The 17,945-nt window shown below is 41.9% G+C and overlaps 1 protein-coding gene across 1 annotated transcript in view; it reads right to left on the bottom strand.

Moving 5' to 3' along the window:
- LOC100671277 (anoctamin-2) overlaps window positions 1-17,945 on the bottom strand; it is a 128,131-nt gene that overhangs the window by 26,873 nt on the left and 83,313 nt on the right. The window contains exon 4 of the mRNA XM_023548717.2: window positions 2,521-2,619. Within this exon, the coding sequence (XP_023404485.2) occupies window positions 2,521-2,619 (99 nt within the window). The remainder of the gene's footprint in view (window positions 1-2,520; window positions 2,620-17,945) is intronic.

The raw sequence follows: 17,945 nt of genomic DNA, 5'->3' as shown, positions 1-17,945 counted from the left end.
CATTTAAGCAGAACTATACTTTCAAAGTTATGAGCTTGAGAACACCAGAGGAACCAGAGGCAGACACTACTTGGGGGCTGAGCCTGAGGATGAGAAGTAGAAGAAAGTGGTAGAAAATAAGAAGTGTGGTGAGTGCACAAAGTACAGAGAGTGAGGCTAGGAAAAGGCATCAGGAGAAGGAGGTGAAAGGAAGAAGAAGAATGGAAGGAACAGCATGAGAGTGAAAGGAGGATAGGAAAGAGAACAAAGAAGAGAGGCAACAAGGAAAGACAGAAGAAGAATACACATTTCTATGCCTCTACGTTTCCTGCTAAATGCATCACCCTGTGGGGGTGGATGCAATAGCGTGGACATTAAAGTTTTGCTCAGTTTCTTTCCAAGGATCAGCCAGCAGAGACAAAAACATAGGAAATAAGACACAAATAGAATGAGACTGAGAGAATGAGACTGAGGTAAATCAAAGAGAAAGGAGAAGAATACATCGCAGTTAGAAGGAAGGCAGAAGGAACAGAAGGGAAAGGGGTGACCAAGTAAGGACACCACCAGAGGGAAGCAGAAGCCTCCATCTAAGGCTAAGTCTTGGGTCGTGCTGCCAAGAGACCAGGGAAACATCCATCAGTTGAGGAGGAGACAAGCTCTAGAGCTAAGATGCTGCCTGCATTTCAGTACAGTGATATTAGTAGTGAGAGAACTAAAAGTAAGAGACAAAGAACACAGCAGTTCACCTGAAAGAGAAAAGCAGTGTGGTTCTTTTGTGCGTTCCTATGTGAAACAAGGCACTTTAGGCACGAGACCCAAAATGAATTTACCTTTTATTGGTAAAATATATTTGGAGCTGATATTCATGTCTGTGTTTGCTCATTGTTTAATAGTTATTGGTCCACCTGCCATGGAGGGATTGATTGTCCATCTTAATAAATCACTAAGGACAGAACCTGTAGACTTCAGCCTTCTTGTGTAGGACAGTCATGACGGCATCAGTCACATGCAGGTATTTGATTAGTGGTTGTTGTTTTTTTTTTAATATATTTTATTGCGTTTTAGGTGAAAGTTTACACAGCAGATTAGATTCCCATTCAATCATTCATAGACAAATCGTTCTGTGACATTGGTTACAATCCCCATAAAGTGTCAGCACTCACCATTTCCACTTCACCTGCCCCTTTCCATCCATCCAATTTCCCTGCCCCTTCTTGCCTTCTCATCTTTGCTTTGGTCTCATATAGTTGATTTTTTTAAGAAGTACATTCCTCACGGGTGTTATTGTTTATTTTATATAGCCCAATCTATCATTTGACTGAAAGGTAAGAATAAGTGGTTTTTGATGGAGACAGTAGATCTGTTGATAGAGAAGATAGTGTTAGCATAGCCAACGAAGTAAATCAAAATGGTGATGTTGACAGTACACAATGCTACTGATAGTGGGAATGGGATGAGAAGAAGGGTGGTGCAGAAGGCAATGACTATGGAATCCTGTTAATGGTGGGGAGGGTGGAAATTACGATAGTGGTAGTTAGAATGATGGAGATGCACTCTGCAAAGCTGGGTCATCATTTGTGAAACAACACTCTGTGCGTGTGTGTGTGTGTGTGTGTGCTCACCCATGGTTAAATAAGAGCATTATCTGCCCCATGACCATTCCTAGAGACATCTCAGGCGGTCAAAGTCAATGATCACTCTTTCCCCTATCATGCCTAATAAGAAGAGTGGGGGATCTGTGGACACATTTTTCTTTCTCTTTGGAGCTGTTTGCTGGGTTTTGTTTTACAAGAAACATGTCATCTAGGAATTCCCTGAAGTATATTTTAAGTCATACATAGACTGTTACAGCTGAAAAAGACCTCAGAAATCGTGTAAACTATGTGGTTCTCAACGCAGACGGACATCAGAATCTCCTGAGGATTTTTTTTTTTTCACAATACTGATGCCAGGACCTCATTCCATACCAAGCAACTGAATCAAATATCCCAGAAGTGGGATATTGGCATGAACATTTTGAAAACACTTCCAAGATGATTTTGATGAATTCACCGGATTAAGAACTTTCTCTTTTACAGAGGAGATAACTGAAACCCACTGCCATCCAATACTTAGTGGGAGATCAGAACCAGAATAGATGTCTTCGCAGGTTTGCTGCTATCAACATGGCTTGCTGTGTGCTTCCACTGCTACATTCACCCTAAAGAAATGCTGGCAGTGTGGGGAGCCCAAGAAGGAGGGAAAAAGAAAGTATAACAGAGAAATTAAGAAGGCAGATCAGAGTGATTTTTGGCTTCTTGTGGAACACAATCCAGGTGGTGCTCTGTAGTGAAAGACTCTCTCTCACACCCAGCCCCTCTCTCCACCCCAACCCTCCTCCGTGTCCCACCTACACCATGGTCACATACTTAGGCTCCCTGGGGATGCAAGTGTGATTTCAATTCCACAAAACCCACATCCCACCTGGCCCTGTTCCCAAACTGTATTAGCATCCATCCAGCCCTCGTGAGACCCCAGAGCTCAGGAGAAACATGCTCATACTTTCTTGGTGGGAACTTTGATCTTCAAAAATTCCGCTTCTCTGGCCAGCACCTGCCACGGGGCATGTATCCGGACAAAAATGGATCCCTGGCTTTTACTCTGCAAGGTATAAAAGAAGAAGAAATAGAAACATTTATAAGGACACAGCTTAAATCCCTGACTCCCCAACTTCCACCAACCAGAAGCCCTAAAGGCCCTGCTGTTCCTTTATTTTCTGCTTTTTGTTCTCTTTAAACCCCACCAGGGACCAGTCCCCTCCACGCCATATCCCGTCCACCAGTTCCGTTCCAGAAATGTTTTCATTGAAAACTGCAGCGTAGTGTTCCCAAAGAGTGGTCCCTCAAAGTTTGGTGGCTTCAGAGCAAAAAAGAGTTAAAACAATTGTGTTCACAGATTTTAAATGTAAGTAATTATAATTCTCCCAGAAAGCCCATTGCTCTCGTAGTAACAGTTGATTGGTTTACTTCACTAGCTTTCAGTGAACAGTCTGCCACTCATCTCTGTTCACATAGTTTCATTGTTTATAGTGAAGTTTGTAGTTTTATTCTACTATTGCGTTGTGTTGTAGCCCCAAATCACAAAAGTGGCTTGTTGAAGCCTAGAAGTAGTGATATCAGTAATAATGTAAATAGTACAACTCAAACAATATCATAAATATAAATCGTGAACACGGCTTCAGTGTGAACATAGAACGTGAATCCATGTCCCAGGACAAGTGATTCGGTGAGTGTGCTGATTTCACCCAAAGAGTCAAAAATAGAGGGGAAAGGAAATGCAGTAATAAGTATTTGAAAATGTGGTTTTATTGGCCCAGCAAGCCATTTGGCCTTCGTCATGGTACTCTGTCTCTTATAAAACTATGTCAGATTATAACATGGAGCGATCAGAGTTTTTGCCTCATCTTCAAATAAAGTATAAAAACCAGTTGTCACAGAGTGGATTCCAACTCATGGCAATCCCATGTGTGTCAGAATAGAGCTTGCTCCATAGGGTTTTCAATGAAAAATCAGAAGTAGACCACCAGGTCTCTCTTCTCAGGTGCCTCTGGGTGAATTCAAAATGACAATCTTTTGGTTAGTAACCAAGGGTTTGTGCCACCTGAGGACTCGTATGGCTTCAAATTTTTTTAACAACAAGTACACATAGAAAAATACCAGCATTAACTTAATTTGTTCATAAAGAATGAAAGGAGATCAAAGCCAAACAGAAAAAAAATAAGTAAAAGTCTCATTATTAGTGAGACACTTGTAAAACTACCTGTAAAATTAATCACAAACATTGTGTCCAGAAAGAAAGTGAAACAAGCCGAGAGCAAAATTCTTTCATCAAATGACTGCTGGAAACCACAGACAATCTGTAGACCACATGCCATTTATATTTGGGTGAACCTTTCGGGGGCAGAGTGTGGGTCAGGTGCTAGCAAGAGCACTATATAGAAAGAAGTACTCACAGCTCTTGGTGCCCTTTACCCCCGACAGCCCGTGACACAGGAGAAAGTATGTTTTTGTTTAATTAGTGTGTTTTTTGTGAAGCAGGACACAGGGAGGTAAGTAGAGAAAAGGCACCCACTTGGTGTGCAACAAAGGTGTTACTGTCCTCATAAAAGCAGTGGTGCCTTTTGGAACTCTTTTCTCGGCTTTGTTCACAAAGAACAGTGGCTGTTCAACAATATGCCCTCTGACCTTGGTTTAGGGTTGAAGATAACAGCGAAAACCACCAACTCACGCACTGACTATCTGCGTTTTGGTGCTCTGAGCAGAGAAATAGGTAGCACATGGCAGACAGCTTATCCCCACTGAAGTATACTTACTGATTTTGAAGTAATAAATGAGGTAAAAATATTTTTAACGAAGCAAACAAAGCAAACCAAAACCAAATCAAACTGGTTGCTGTTGAGTCAACTACGACTCATGGTGACCCCACGTGTGTCAGAACGGAACTGTAATCTGCAGGGGTTTCAGTGGCTGATTTTTCAGAAGTAGATTGCCAGGCCTTGCTTCCAAGGTGCCTCTGGGTAGACTTGAACCCCCTACTTTTCAGTTAACAGCTGAGCAGTTAACCATTTGTGTTACCCAGGAACTCTTACAAAGCAAGCAAAGGCTATTTCTATGATTTCAAATGGCAGCACCACAATATATTTAGTAATTCGAACATCTGGAACCTACTCCCATTTCTGGGATAAAATATCATGTTTTATAAGGTAGAAGAATGAGTCAGTTTCACAACAGGTTTTCTGGAGAATTCTACTAAACTTTCAGAGAAGAGTTGACACTAATTCTACTCAAACTATTCCAGAACATAGAAGGAAGGAATAATCCCTAATCCATTCTATGAAACCAGCAAAGTCCTAATACCAAAGCCAGGCAAAAACACCACTAAAATAGAAAATTACAGACCAATATCCCTTGTGAATATAGATGCAAAAATTCTCAACAAAATTCTAGCCAACAATATCCAACAGCATAGCAAAAAAAATAATACATCATGACTAATTGGGATTTATACCAGGGATGCAAGCATGGCTCAGCATTAGAAAATCAATCCACAGAATTCACCACTAAATAAAATAAAGAAAAAGAATCACATGATCATCTCAATCAACACAGAGAAGGCATTTGATAAAAATCTAACACTTTTCCTGATAAAAGCTCAGCAAAATATGAATAGAAGGGAAATTCCTCAACATAATTAAGGACATATATACAAAACAAACATCCAAATTATTTTCAATGATGAAAGACTGATATCATTTCCCTTCAGATCAGGAACTAGACAAGGATGTCCTTTGTCACCACTCTTCTTCAGCATTGTACTGGAAGCTCTAGCTAGAACAATAAGGCAAGAAAGGGAAATAAAAGGTATTCAAATTGGAAAGGAAGAAGTAAAATTATTCTTATTCACAGATGACATGATCTTATACACAGAAAATCCCAGAGCCTCCACAACAAAGTTACTGAAACTAATGGAAGGATTTGGCAAAGTGGCAGGGTACACGATCAACATACAAGAATCAGTTGGGTTCCTCTACAATAACAAGGAGGACTCTGAAGAGAAAATCAAGAAATCAATACCATTTACAATAGCCCCCAAAAGGATAAAATACCTAGGAATAAACCTAACCAGGGACATAAAGATTTATACAAGGAAAACTATAAAACACTATTGCAAGAAACTAAGGAACCCTGGTGGCACAGTGGTTAAGAGCTCAGCTGTTAACCAAAACATCAGCAGTTCAAATACACCAGCTTCTCCTTGGAAATGCTATGGGGCAGTTCTACTCTGACCTATAGGGTTGCTATGAGTCAGAATCAAAAAAACCAAACAGCAAGCAGGTTTGGTTTTGAGGTTTGCAAGAAACTAAAAGAGATCTATATAAACAGAAAAACATTCCATGTTCATGGATTGGAAAACTTAACATCATGAATACGTCAATACTACCCAAAGAAATCTATAGATGTAATGCAATCCTGATCCAAATCCCAACAACATTCTTTAACAAAAGGGAAAAACTAATCTCCAGCTTTATATGAAAAGGAAGGAGGTCCTGAATAGCTATAGCAATATTGGAGAAGAACAAAGCAGGAGGCCTCTCACTTCCCCATCTCTAAACTTACTATATGGCCACAGTAATCAAAACAGCTTGGTACTGTTTCAATGACAGACACATATACCAATGGAATAGAATTGAGACCCCAGAAGCAAATCCTTCCACCTACGGGCAGCTGATCTTCGACAGAGTCGAAGTCCATTCAATGGTGAAGAAACAGTGTCTTTAACAAATGGTGCTGACAAAACTGAATATCCGTTTGCAGAAAAATGAATCAGGATCCATATCTCACACCATGCACAAAAACTAACTCAAAATGGATCAAAGATCTAAATGTTAAAGCTAAAACTATAAAGTTCCTGGAAGATAACATAGGGTCAAAACTAAGGGACCTAATTTTTGACATAAACAGTTTATTAAACAAAACTAAAAATACATGAACAACAGAAGATAAATTAGATAAATGGGACCTCCAAAAAATTAAATACATATGCTAATCAAAAGACTTTACCAAGAGAGTGAAAAGAAAATCTACAGGCTGAGAAAGAATCTTTGGCAATTACTAATCTGATAAGAGTCTACTCTCTAAAATACATAGAAAATTTCAACAACTCAACAACAAAAAGACAAACAATCCAATAAAAAAAGTGGGCAAAGGACATGAACAGACACTTCACCAAAGAAGACATTCAGGTGGCCAAAAAATGCACAAAGATGCTTGCAATCACTAGCCATCAAAAACCCGTTGCCACAAGTGGATTCAGACTCATAGCAACCCTATGGGACAGAACAGAACTGCCCCCATAAGGTTTCCAAGCAGCTGGTGGATTCAAACTGCTGACCTGGTAAGCAGCTGAGCTCTTAACCACTGTGCCACCAGAGCACCTCCCATTAGCCATTAAAAATCAAACTTGTTGCCATTGAGTCAACTCCAACTCATAGTGACCCTATAGGAACTGAGCAGAACTGTCCCATATGGTTTCCAAGGAGTTCCTGGTGGATTCAAACTGTCGACATTTTGGTTAGCAGCAATAGCTCTTAACCACTACACCACCAGGGTTTCCAAAGTGAAAGAACACCTGAACAGGGACTTGAACCCTGGATTCTCAGATTAAAAGTCTGATACTCTACTGACTGAGCTGCCCAGGCCATAGCCATTAGAGAGATGCAAAATCAAAACTACAAGGAGATACACTTCACCCCTGAAAAAATGTCAATGATTCAAAAAAACAGAAAACGATAAATGCTGGTGAGGTTGTGGGAGGATTGGAGTTCTTATACGTTGCTGGTGGGATTGTAAAATGGTACAACCACTATAGAAAACAGTATGGTGCTTCCTCAAAAAGCTAGAAATAGAAATACCATATGATCCAGCAATCCCACTCCTAGGTATATATCCTAGAGATATAAGAGCAGTTACACAAATATTAATATGCATACCTATGTTCACTGCAGCATGATTCACAATAGCAAAAAGATGGAAACAACTTAAATGCCCAACAACAGATGAATGGATAAACAAATTGTGGTACGTACTTACAATGGAATACTACACAACTATAAAGAATAATGAAGAGTACACAAAACATAACATGGATGAATCTGGAGGACATTATACTGAATGAAATAAATCAACCACAAAAGGGCAAATATTGTGTGGTCTCACTTTTATAAAAAGTCAAGAATAGGTATTCACACAGAAAGCAATGTTCTTTGATGGCTACCAGGGATGGGAGGGGGAGGGAGAGAGAATCACTTTCTAGACAGTAGACAGTTGTTATTTTTGGTGATGGGAAAGGCAATACCCAATATGGATGGCATCTGCACAACCTGTCCAAGGTAAATAAAGATACTAAGAAGTACTTAAGAATAAGGAACAATTTTGGTAAATGCTATAGTATGAGGTTTTGCAACAACAGTAATAGCAACCCAAACACACATGTGTGGTTCCTAGGTAGACATGTATACATACGTATGAATAAAAAATAAAAATCCAAATCCATTGCTGTTGAGTCGATTTCCACTCATAGCAGCCCTATAGGAGTGAACAGAACTGCCCTCACAGGGTTTCCAAGGAGTGCCTGGTGAATTCAAACTGCTGACCTTTTGGTTTTAGCTCTTAACCACTGTGCCACAAGAGTTTCCAATATGTGTACAGGAAGGCACATATGAGTATATGGGCATACATGTACAGATGTATGTGTAGGCATACGTATACATGGTTATGTGCACTGCATATATATTCATATATAATAAACCACATAGGGGTGCAGTTACATATACTTCCTAGACACAATCAAACACCTTGCAGGATTAGATTACTGGGCTTGAAGACCTGGGACCATAGTCTCATGGGACAACTTGGTCAATTGTCATAACAGAGTTCATAAAGATAACGTTCCACATCCTAGTTTGGTAAGTAGCATCTGGGATCTTAAAAACTTGCAAGGAGGCATCTAAGATACAACAATTGCTCTCTACCCGTCTGGAACAAAAGAGAATGAAGGAAACCAAAGCCTCAAAGAAGAAACTGGTCTACAGGAGTAATAGCCCACGTGAACCACGGCCTCATCTGGCCTGACACCAGAAGAACTACATGGTGCTGGCTACCACTACTGACCATTCTGACCAGGGACGCAGTAGAAGATTCCAGACAGAAAAGGAGAAAAATGTTCTTTTGTTTCCATTAATCTAGCTTCCCTGCCCCTCCTTAGCTTCTCATCTTTGATTTAGGGTAAATGTCGACCCTTTGGTCTCATATAGTTGATTATTTAAGGGAGCACAGTATTTACAGTTGATATTGTTCATTTTATAAGCTAATTTATTATTTGGATGAAAGGCGACCACTGGGAGGGGCTTCAGCTTCAAGTTCAAAGGGTATCTTAGGGAGATAGTCTTGGGGGTTCCTCTAATCTGTATCAGGCCAGTAAGTCTGGCCTTTTTTTTAGGAATTTGAGTTTTGTTCATCTTCTCTTACTGGAGACAGAAATGACGTTATGGGTTGTATTTAAAAGCTGCATCCAAAGGCTGTAACAGAACATGAAGACACCCTTTCTAGACTAAAATAGAATCAAATAGTGAATAAGAAATTGATGTGACAGCTCTAAGATGAAATACTCAACCTCCCAGCTTCCAAGTGTGATAAAGTTCTAACAAAGCCCGGAAAGTGGCCTTCAGTGAGAAATCTCTCTCATTTTCATCTTTGGTGGAATATCGAGACCTATTACAGTCATCAATCACTTGCTGCTACTACTAAGCAAAATTTAAGCTTTTCTAATGTATTGAAAATAAAGGAGAAGAAAAACAACCATCTGTGAACCTGACCGATCATGATGGCGAGCCCGAGCTCCCCATCATGGCCCCAGATATGATGTTCTTGGTGAAAGACAGCAAACAGTATCATCTCCCTCGCGAATATAAAATCATGACTTAATTGTTTTCGTATGTTTTTTTATTTTTAAATTGTGATGAATCTTTTTCAACTTGATAGAATCGGTGGCTCAGGTGTATATCAAATATTTCATTAAGTGGCTACAGATGTTCAAAGTCTGAAAAAGATTTGGGAGCAACAAGGGTCAAGTCTCATGGCCTTGGTGGCAGACTGCTAGCTGTCCCCTGATAGTCATTCTCACTTTCTTCGATTTTAACTAAGGACATGGCCGTACAGGATCAAGTCTACATCTCCCAGCCTCACTGGCAGTTAGGTGTAACCATAACACTAATTTCTGCCCCATGTGATGTAGGTGGAAGTTTTATCAAGCAGCCTCGGGTAAACTTCTTAAGAAACAGCAAGTGGGTGCCTTTTACCCCTTCTACTTCTTCCCTTTCTCCAATCTGCTGCTTCAGTCATGAATACAAGCATCTTAGATCATGAGGTCAAAGTCAAGGCCAGAAATAGTGACGACGTATAGAGTGAAAGTCTGGGTCCTGGCTCCATGAGGAGTCGTAGCAGCCCTGGACACCTCCCAGGTTTTTACATGAGAGAAAGACAAAATCGTGCCTTGTTTAGCAACTAAGATTTTAGAGTATCAATTGCAGGCTAATGTTATACTAACTAAAGCAGAACTTTTCCCAAAGTGGGTAGGTTAATTCCCTCCAGCAAGGCATGCTTTTCCTCTATTCTCCTCAAATGGAACTTGTTTTAAATGAAAATAAAAGCTGGAATGCAGTTTTATGGAGCTAACATCTAGTCATCATGTTCCTTTCATGCCATACAATGTTGTTACCTACTCATAAAAAGAAAAACATAGAAGCTGATGTGAAATATTAGCCAGTGTGACTGGCTATGTCCCCTAAAGAGAAAACAAATACTTGAAGACCTCTGAGCAAAGCCATCATGAAAGCAGAAGCTCTTTTTACTAACCCTAGGAATCTAAAGAGGACCCCTGGTGGCTTAGTGGTTAAAGTGCTCGGCTGCTAACCAAAAGGCTGGCAGGTTCCGTGGAAGGAAGATATGGCAGTCTGCTTCTGTGAAGATGCACAGCCTTAGAAACCCTATGGGGCAGTTCTAGTCTGTCCTGTAGGGTCACTATGAGTCAGAATCGACTCGATGGCAGTGGGTTTGATTGGTTTTTGGAATCTTTAAGAAAGCAGATCGCCAGGCCTTTTCTTCCGCAGTGAGCTGGGTGGGTTCCAACCACCAGCCTCTCGGTTACCAACCAAATGCAAACCATTTGTAGGGGAGTGGAAAGAGCCTAGGTTTCAGACCTAGACAGATTAAGATTTGAATCCAGAATTTTGCAGCTGTAGGACCTTGGACAAGTTACTTAACCAAATAAGCCTCGGCTTCTTTATCTGCATAAAAGGATGAGAAAACCTTGCAGGACTGTTGAAAGGATTAGAGATAAAGTATGTGAAGCTTCTGATACAGAGCCTGAAACATGGAATATTCAATGAATGGTAGCCATTACTATGGTGATTAGCTCTACACAGCTAAGGTAAAGCTTCTTCGCCACCTACCTGATCCATCTTGTGCATCCTTCAAACACCTAGTACTGAGCTGGGCACACAACAGCTCCTCAGTAAATACCTGCAATTGATGGAAAGGACTTTGGGAAAACCAGCTCCTGCTAGATTAAAACTGTGAATAATTTATCCTGATTTGCTTACTGCCTTGCACTTTTAAAATCATTTACAAGATTTTCTAAATGCCCTGTGTAACCTAAAGGAATTCACAGGTTCAAAATATAGTGCATGTTACTTTCTGAAACTGATACAAATAAAATTTAACATAAAGAGTAAGACATTAGCCATCAGAGGATAAAACCCATTCTGAAAAAGGAGTCTGTAAATGAGTAGTCAACACAACTGGAGGAGCTCCCAAATTTCATCAGGCATCTAAAATTTAAGTTCATGTAAAATGAGCTGTAATATAATTTTGCTCTGGTCATCAGGAAAGGGAGAACCAGTACACAAAGATTTCTCCAGGGAAACTAAGCAGATCCATCTGGGGGACACAATTATGCCAGTAGCAAGAAACGTGAAATACATGATGGAGCAGATAACGTTCTCCAGCTCTGTTGAAATGTCCCATAAAACTATCCAGCTCCTTTCACTGTAATTCTATTTTCATAAAACAGCCTGCAAATTCTGTTTCTCCAGTTCTTTGGAGTCGGGAAGAAGTATTCAAGAAGAGGGTGTGAGTACTCTGGTCAAAGGAAATTAACGCTCCTCAAACATAACCTGACTCTTAAGTTTATCAGTGTCTTTTAAGTTGTATTATTGTCATATGATTTCCCAGACCTGTTCACCACTAAGTCACTGATCTTGAATCTGTACCCTGTGTAACCAGCCAGTCTTCTCAGTCCCTCCTTCCCTTCCTCTCCAAAGTTGACTTAACAGAAGGGCTGATAATATGCACAATCTGTAAAAGGCTCTGGAGTCCCTGGATGGTACAGACAGTTAATGTACTTGGTTGCTAACCAAAAGGTTGGAGGTTCAAGTTCATCCAGAAGTGCCCAAAAGAAAGGTTTGGTGATCAACTGCTGAGAAATCAGCCATTGACAACCCCACGTAGCCCAGTCCTGTTCTGACACACACGAGTTCACCATGAGTCTGAATCGACCCAATGGCAACTAGTAAAAGCACTAACTCCTCTTCTGCCCCAGACTCTAGTCACACAACCCTTCTCATTGGCTTCCAACTGCTCCAGCCAGCTTCCCCCACCTTGGAGCCTCCTCATCCAACCACCTTCCTATCTCAGAACCTCCTCACACTCTATCTCCTCCCTCATAAAGTTCTCCCCACCCCCAGTCCAGCCAACTCCTATTTGGGTCTCAGCTTAAACTTTACTTCCTCAGGAAGGCCTTTTCTGAGCCCCTGGATTATGCTCGGTCCCCTGCTCTTGCTTACATAGCTCCCTGTCCTCCTTCCGCTATTGCAATCATTGTGTAATTAGGTGCTTAATGCCTGTCTTCCTGGTGAGAACTTAAACTACATGAGGACAAGGAATGTGTCCGTCTTTATTGCATTGACCTCAGCAGTCACCACAGTTCCTGGCAGATAATAAGTGCTCAGTAAATATTTATTGAATAAAAGAAGTTTATGACAAATTCAATATACGTTTACACCTAGTAGGCTCCCGTTTTGGATCGTGTGAACAATTTCTAAAAATAGTTACCATGGTCCAGAAAGTAAATGGTAACCTTTGCCAATAGAATGTAAATTTATTTTAGTTTCGAGGAAATAATTCAAATTACCCCCAAGTGTCACTTCTGAATGTTTCTCTCATTCCCACAACTAAAGTTATTCAAGTGTCCAGGTGACCAGGGACCTTATAAAGATGTGGCAGGAGGGCTTCTCCATTCTATTTGTAGCCTGGGTCCTCGCAGTACGTGCAGATCAGTGCTCCCTTTCCTTTTCCTGCATAGTCACAAACTTACTCTGGTGCTCACCAAACATACCCTGAACTGAAATAAAACTGGACATACCTGGGAATTCTCTGCCTTAGGGGTCCCTGGGTGATGTGAATAGTTTACATCCTGAAGTGCTACCTGAAAGTTTGGAGGTTCAAATCCACCCAGAAGCCCCTCAGAAGACAGGCTTAGAGACTGACTTCCAAAAAATCAGCCATTGAAAACTTTATGGAGCACAGTTTTACTCTGACACACCTGGGGTTGCCATGAGTTAGAGTCAACTCAGTGGCAACTGATTTTCTTTGCCTTATAGGCTTAAAGTAGTATCATAGCACTGAGGAGAAGATTCAGGGATACCTTGAAAAACAAAACACCTTTCAAACGTAAAGGTTTTGGTAGCTTTACTTGCCAAGTGTCAGACTTCCATGATGCCCAAACGCCCCTCCTGCCACTCCATTCAGCATCCCCATGCTGGCAGTTCAAACCAGAGCCTACAACGGACACAGTGAAATTTCAGAAGAGTGAACTGATTTGGTCAGAGGACTCTGGAGTTGGAGGACACCTCCAAGACATCTAACATATCTTTCTCAAGAAGACCTGAAGCCCAAGAGGCTGAGTTGCTTGGGGATGGATACACAGCTAATTAGTAGCAGAGCCAGGAATAGAATCCAGTCTCCTAGCTCCAGGGTCCAACCCACACTGCCTATGAAGGGCAGCTTTGCTCACCCCTGAGGGTTCCCAATCCATGCCAGGGGCAATCTTTCAGCCCCTCCCTTTGTGAGAGATTAGGTAGATGGGGGATAGAGAAACAGAGGGGAGAATGGCACCCCCAACCACCTCTCTATACCACCGTAGCAGCTGCTCGAAGCCCTCAGCAGGGACTGGGGGCCAGGCACTCCTGCTGAGATTATCTGTATTGTTTATGTCTTGTTGTTATTATCCAAAGATTGCATGTGGCTTCCCAAGACCACGTCCTCCCTCTAGAGAGACAAGAGCGAATGGGAGGCATCCCAGCCAAACACTGGAAACCGATACTCCACAAGCCTCCTTCCCACACAGTCCTGCCAAGCCACCTCAACGCTGACCCCAGAGGCCTGTGTGTACTCTGGTCCCGGGCCCTGCTGTGAGCCGAGAACATCAGCTGCAGCACATCGTGGCCCAGGAATGGGGAGGCCAGAGGAAAGGTGGGGAGATGATCCTGTAGGCAGTGGAGGTGGGGAGAAGGGGAGACAAATCCCCTGAACCTCTAGGATATCATCAACCCTTGGCTCACCAAGGGCTAAAGGCATATGGTGCCACAGTGGGCCTGAGAGAACCCCCAGGGAGTCCTGAGTTCTCAGAGCATCATAGTTGATACCCTTACCAACCCTGCTGTGTTGAGATTGTGGTCAGGAAAACCACCAACACAGGCTAAGGAGGAGTGTGAGGTGCAGTCTTAAGACAGAGGACTTCTGAAACAACAGCAGGGACTCATCTGGACCAGGACTCACGACTGCTCCATTAGATGAACACCAAGGCACCAAAGTCTTAACCCTTTAGCAATCAGGGACTTCCAACCTATGATCAGGGAGCAGACTCTGCCTGGACCTCCCAGGGACACAGCGAGTTAGAATTAAGCACAGGAAAGAACTCCCAGGCTTGGGGAGGAAAGATGAACACTCGCTGTCCTGGGATCCCCTACACAAGAGCACGGGAATCTTATCTCCAACTCTGTCCTTGCCTGGCCAAGGCGAAGACAGGTCAGTGATCACCAAAGGGAGTGGGCAGGACCAAATGTCCACTGAACATTGTTCCAGAAACCTAAAACAACCAGTAGCAGGACTATTCTGCTATAAAAGAGTTCACCTAGTCCCCAGCCAAAGACTGAGGGACAACTCAGCCAGGGTTCTAGGAAAGGAAAACTCCGCCCATCTAGTCATTGCAAAAAGTTCCTGGAAGAGCAGGGCATTCCTGGCTGGGAGAATCCTTTGGGTCAGCCACCAAAATGGACAGTCACCCAGAAGAGATTATCTCTGGACCTGCTAGCTACCACAGTCTCTACTCTGCCCATCAAATGTCACTGCACCCCAGACAGGAGCTGCCCAGGGAACCACTGCTCAAAGCGCAGGCAAGCAGAGGTGAAGCAGCAAGGGAATCCCCGGAAAGCTGAAGAGTCAGACCCTCTTACACACCAAGGGCTGAGAAAGCCTGCTCCCTACCCGGTCCCTGAGCTGCAGAGGCCCCTCTAAAATGGTTGAGCTTTGTTCTACTTGAAAAATTCAACAGTGGGAAGAAATACAAAATGGACTACACAACACAGGTCACGAAAAGACCATGGGCACTAGAGCCCAAGGACCTGGTCTTGGCCCCAGCTCTGTTACTTGCCAATTGCATCCTTTTCAACAAGCCCCCAAAGCTCTCTGAGGCAATTTTAAAATAATAGTAATGATTAATACTAACACAACTTGGAGGAGAGAGGGATGGATTACAAACAGATACAAGAAAAATTTGTGGTATAATCCATATGTTCATTATCTTGATTATGGTCATGGTTTCATGGGTAAAGAAAAAAAATTTTTTTTTTTCATGGGTATGTACATACGGGGTGTGTACATATGTTAAAAAAAACAGATTAGATACTTTAAATATATGCAGTTGATTATATACCAATTATATCTCAATAAATGTGGGGAATAAAAGATTTGCAAAAATTTAAAACAATGCCATGCTTCTCACAATTTTTTGTTTTGAAAAATACCACTATTTTTCATTAAAAGATGTTAATATGTAATGGATTTTAAATTGTTGCTTTTAAATTAATTAATAAATGTTTAAAAATAATAATAATTCCACAGTATCTCTGGATCATATGAGATGACACACCAGTTGCTGCCGAATCAGCTCCACCTCATGGCGACCTCATGTGTCTCAGAGTAGAACTGCTCCACAGGGTTTTCAACAACTGTGATCTTTCAGAAGTAGATCTCCAGGTTTTTTTCTTCCAAGACACCTCTGGGTGGATTAGAACCACCAAACTTCCAGTTAGCAGCCAAGCACTTAACTGTATGCATCACCCAGTGACTTCTATGAGATAATATACATGAAAGTATTTTGCAAACTATAAAGTATATATAAAAAGGTTTTTTAAAGAGCTAGTTCTTACAAGGCCAAGCTCAGGCAAAAAAAACAAAAAAACCCATTGCCATCAAGTCGATTCCAACTCACAGAAACCCTGTAGACAGAGTAGAACTGCCCCATAGTGTTTCCAAGGAGTGGCTGGTGGATTTGAACTGCCAACTTTTTAGTTAGCAGCTGAACACTTAACCACTGCACCACCAGGGCTCAGGCAGCCATTGCAAAATCCCTGCCTTGTTACTCAAATCTTGTAGCATAGCCATGACTCACTGACTTCTGCAGGGATCACACCACGCTTCTCAGATCCCACATGAGGGAAATCATAACTGAGTCCACCACAGCAACAGCCCCCGGCATCGACCAGAACACCACCATGTGAAGCTGAAAATAAAAGACAACATTTCTCTTGGGAGTTTACAGTACAGAAAGTAACAGGCTAAACAGAATCTAAGAGCCAGAGACCGAATTTCTACCAAAAAGAAGGTGGAAATCCACAAGCCCTTGAAGATGTTGGCAGAGAGGACAGGGCCTCTCCCAAAACAAAGGCAGGCCAGGGGGATAACCACTGACCTTCAGACACACAGGCCCGGCCCCAAACAGAGGGGAAAAGGTCACAGATAAACCATGAGGAAAGACCAGAGGAAAATGCTGCCCTTTCCTATTTGTCACTGTCAAAGTATTTTGGACAGTGGACATCCCGCAAGTGGAATCAGATGCTGCAGAATCCTGCCCCTCAGTGGTGTGTGTGCTTCACACTCGCCCCCTTCAGGACACCGGGAGCATTTCTACGCCCAAAGGAACAGAGGAATGGTGAGTGGTGGGCAGAGTTCCTTAGCCTGTGGTAGGTAGATTCTCAGAACCAAAATGATCAATAGGTCTGGGCTGGCTTGGGATAGTCCCAATTTATTTCTCTTTCCTCATCAACTCATCTAGTTTAACATTTCAGTATTCTCAAAAATGTCCCAGTTTGGACAATATATCATAGGGTTACCCTAGGATCAGCAATGAGCACCACTAAATTCAATGGTCATCAAACCTTTGGGCAGGACTGCCCATATCTTCTTTCCAATATTCTTTCCCTTTAGCCCATATAATAAATATCCCACTCAGAGAGTAGCATTTTCAGACATTTAAAATCTCATCATATTACCTCTAAACATACCCCATCTCTAGTGTCCCTCCTAACTCAAAACTTATGTGAGTTCCTGATTTTGATACTTTTCTTCCCTCCGCAATACATGTCTATAAAGCCTTCATGTTCTCAGTTATTAGCCCTCCCCTCCCCCAAAGACATGCCCCTGTCTGTTCTCATTGATAACTTGCCTCTCCCCTAAGGAATATTTCCTACGCTTTCGTCAGCCCAACATATTTCAATTCAACAAGTATTTATTGGGCAACAACGGTATGCTCAGAAGTGTGATAAGATTTAAGGGCATACAAAAGAAATATAAGCCATCATACCATCACACGGCTTTCAGTCTCTTTGGAAACCAGATAAATGATATCTAACACATGGGACAGATGAACAACATCATGACTGAGGTGATTAATGTCCAAAGGGACAAGGCAACTAATGAATGTTCATTTGTTTGTTGTCTTCCCTTTTACCCATCAATAGTTGCCAGATTTTGTCTAAGAGAAACTGCCCTTTGGATTCTTAGCCATATGTTTTTAGTAGGACTTACCTTACCACCAACTCCAGAAATAAGCTCAATTGGCTTAAGCCAATCTACTTACCCAGCCTCCTAGCCACAACAGTTGGTTCTAGAATATGTTTATAACGTAATCAGAACCAACTGGATAGGAGGAGATGTTGGCCAGAGTTTCTGGGGAAGACAGCCATCTCTTTTTTCCAGAACTCTACGGAGAATAAACCCATTGCCATCGACTTGATTTCTGACTCCTACAGA

This window comes from Loxodonta africana, chromosome 4 (assembly GCF_030014295.1).
Source record: "Loxodonta africana isolate mLoxAfr1 chromosome 4, mLoxAfr1.hap2, whole genome shotgun sequence".
NCBI lineage: Eukaryota > Metazoa > Chordata > Mammalia > Proboscidea > Elephantidae > Loxodonta > Loxodonta africana.
The sequence above is the reverse complement of the archived record's forward strand: the minus strand, read 5'-3'. Positions and strand labels throughout refer to the sequence as shown.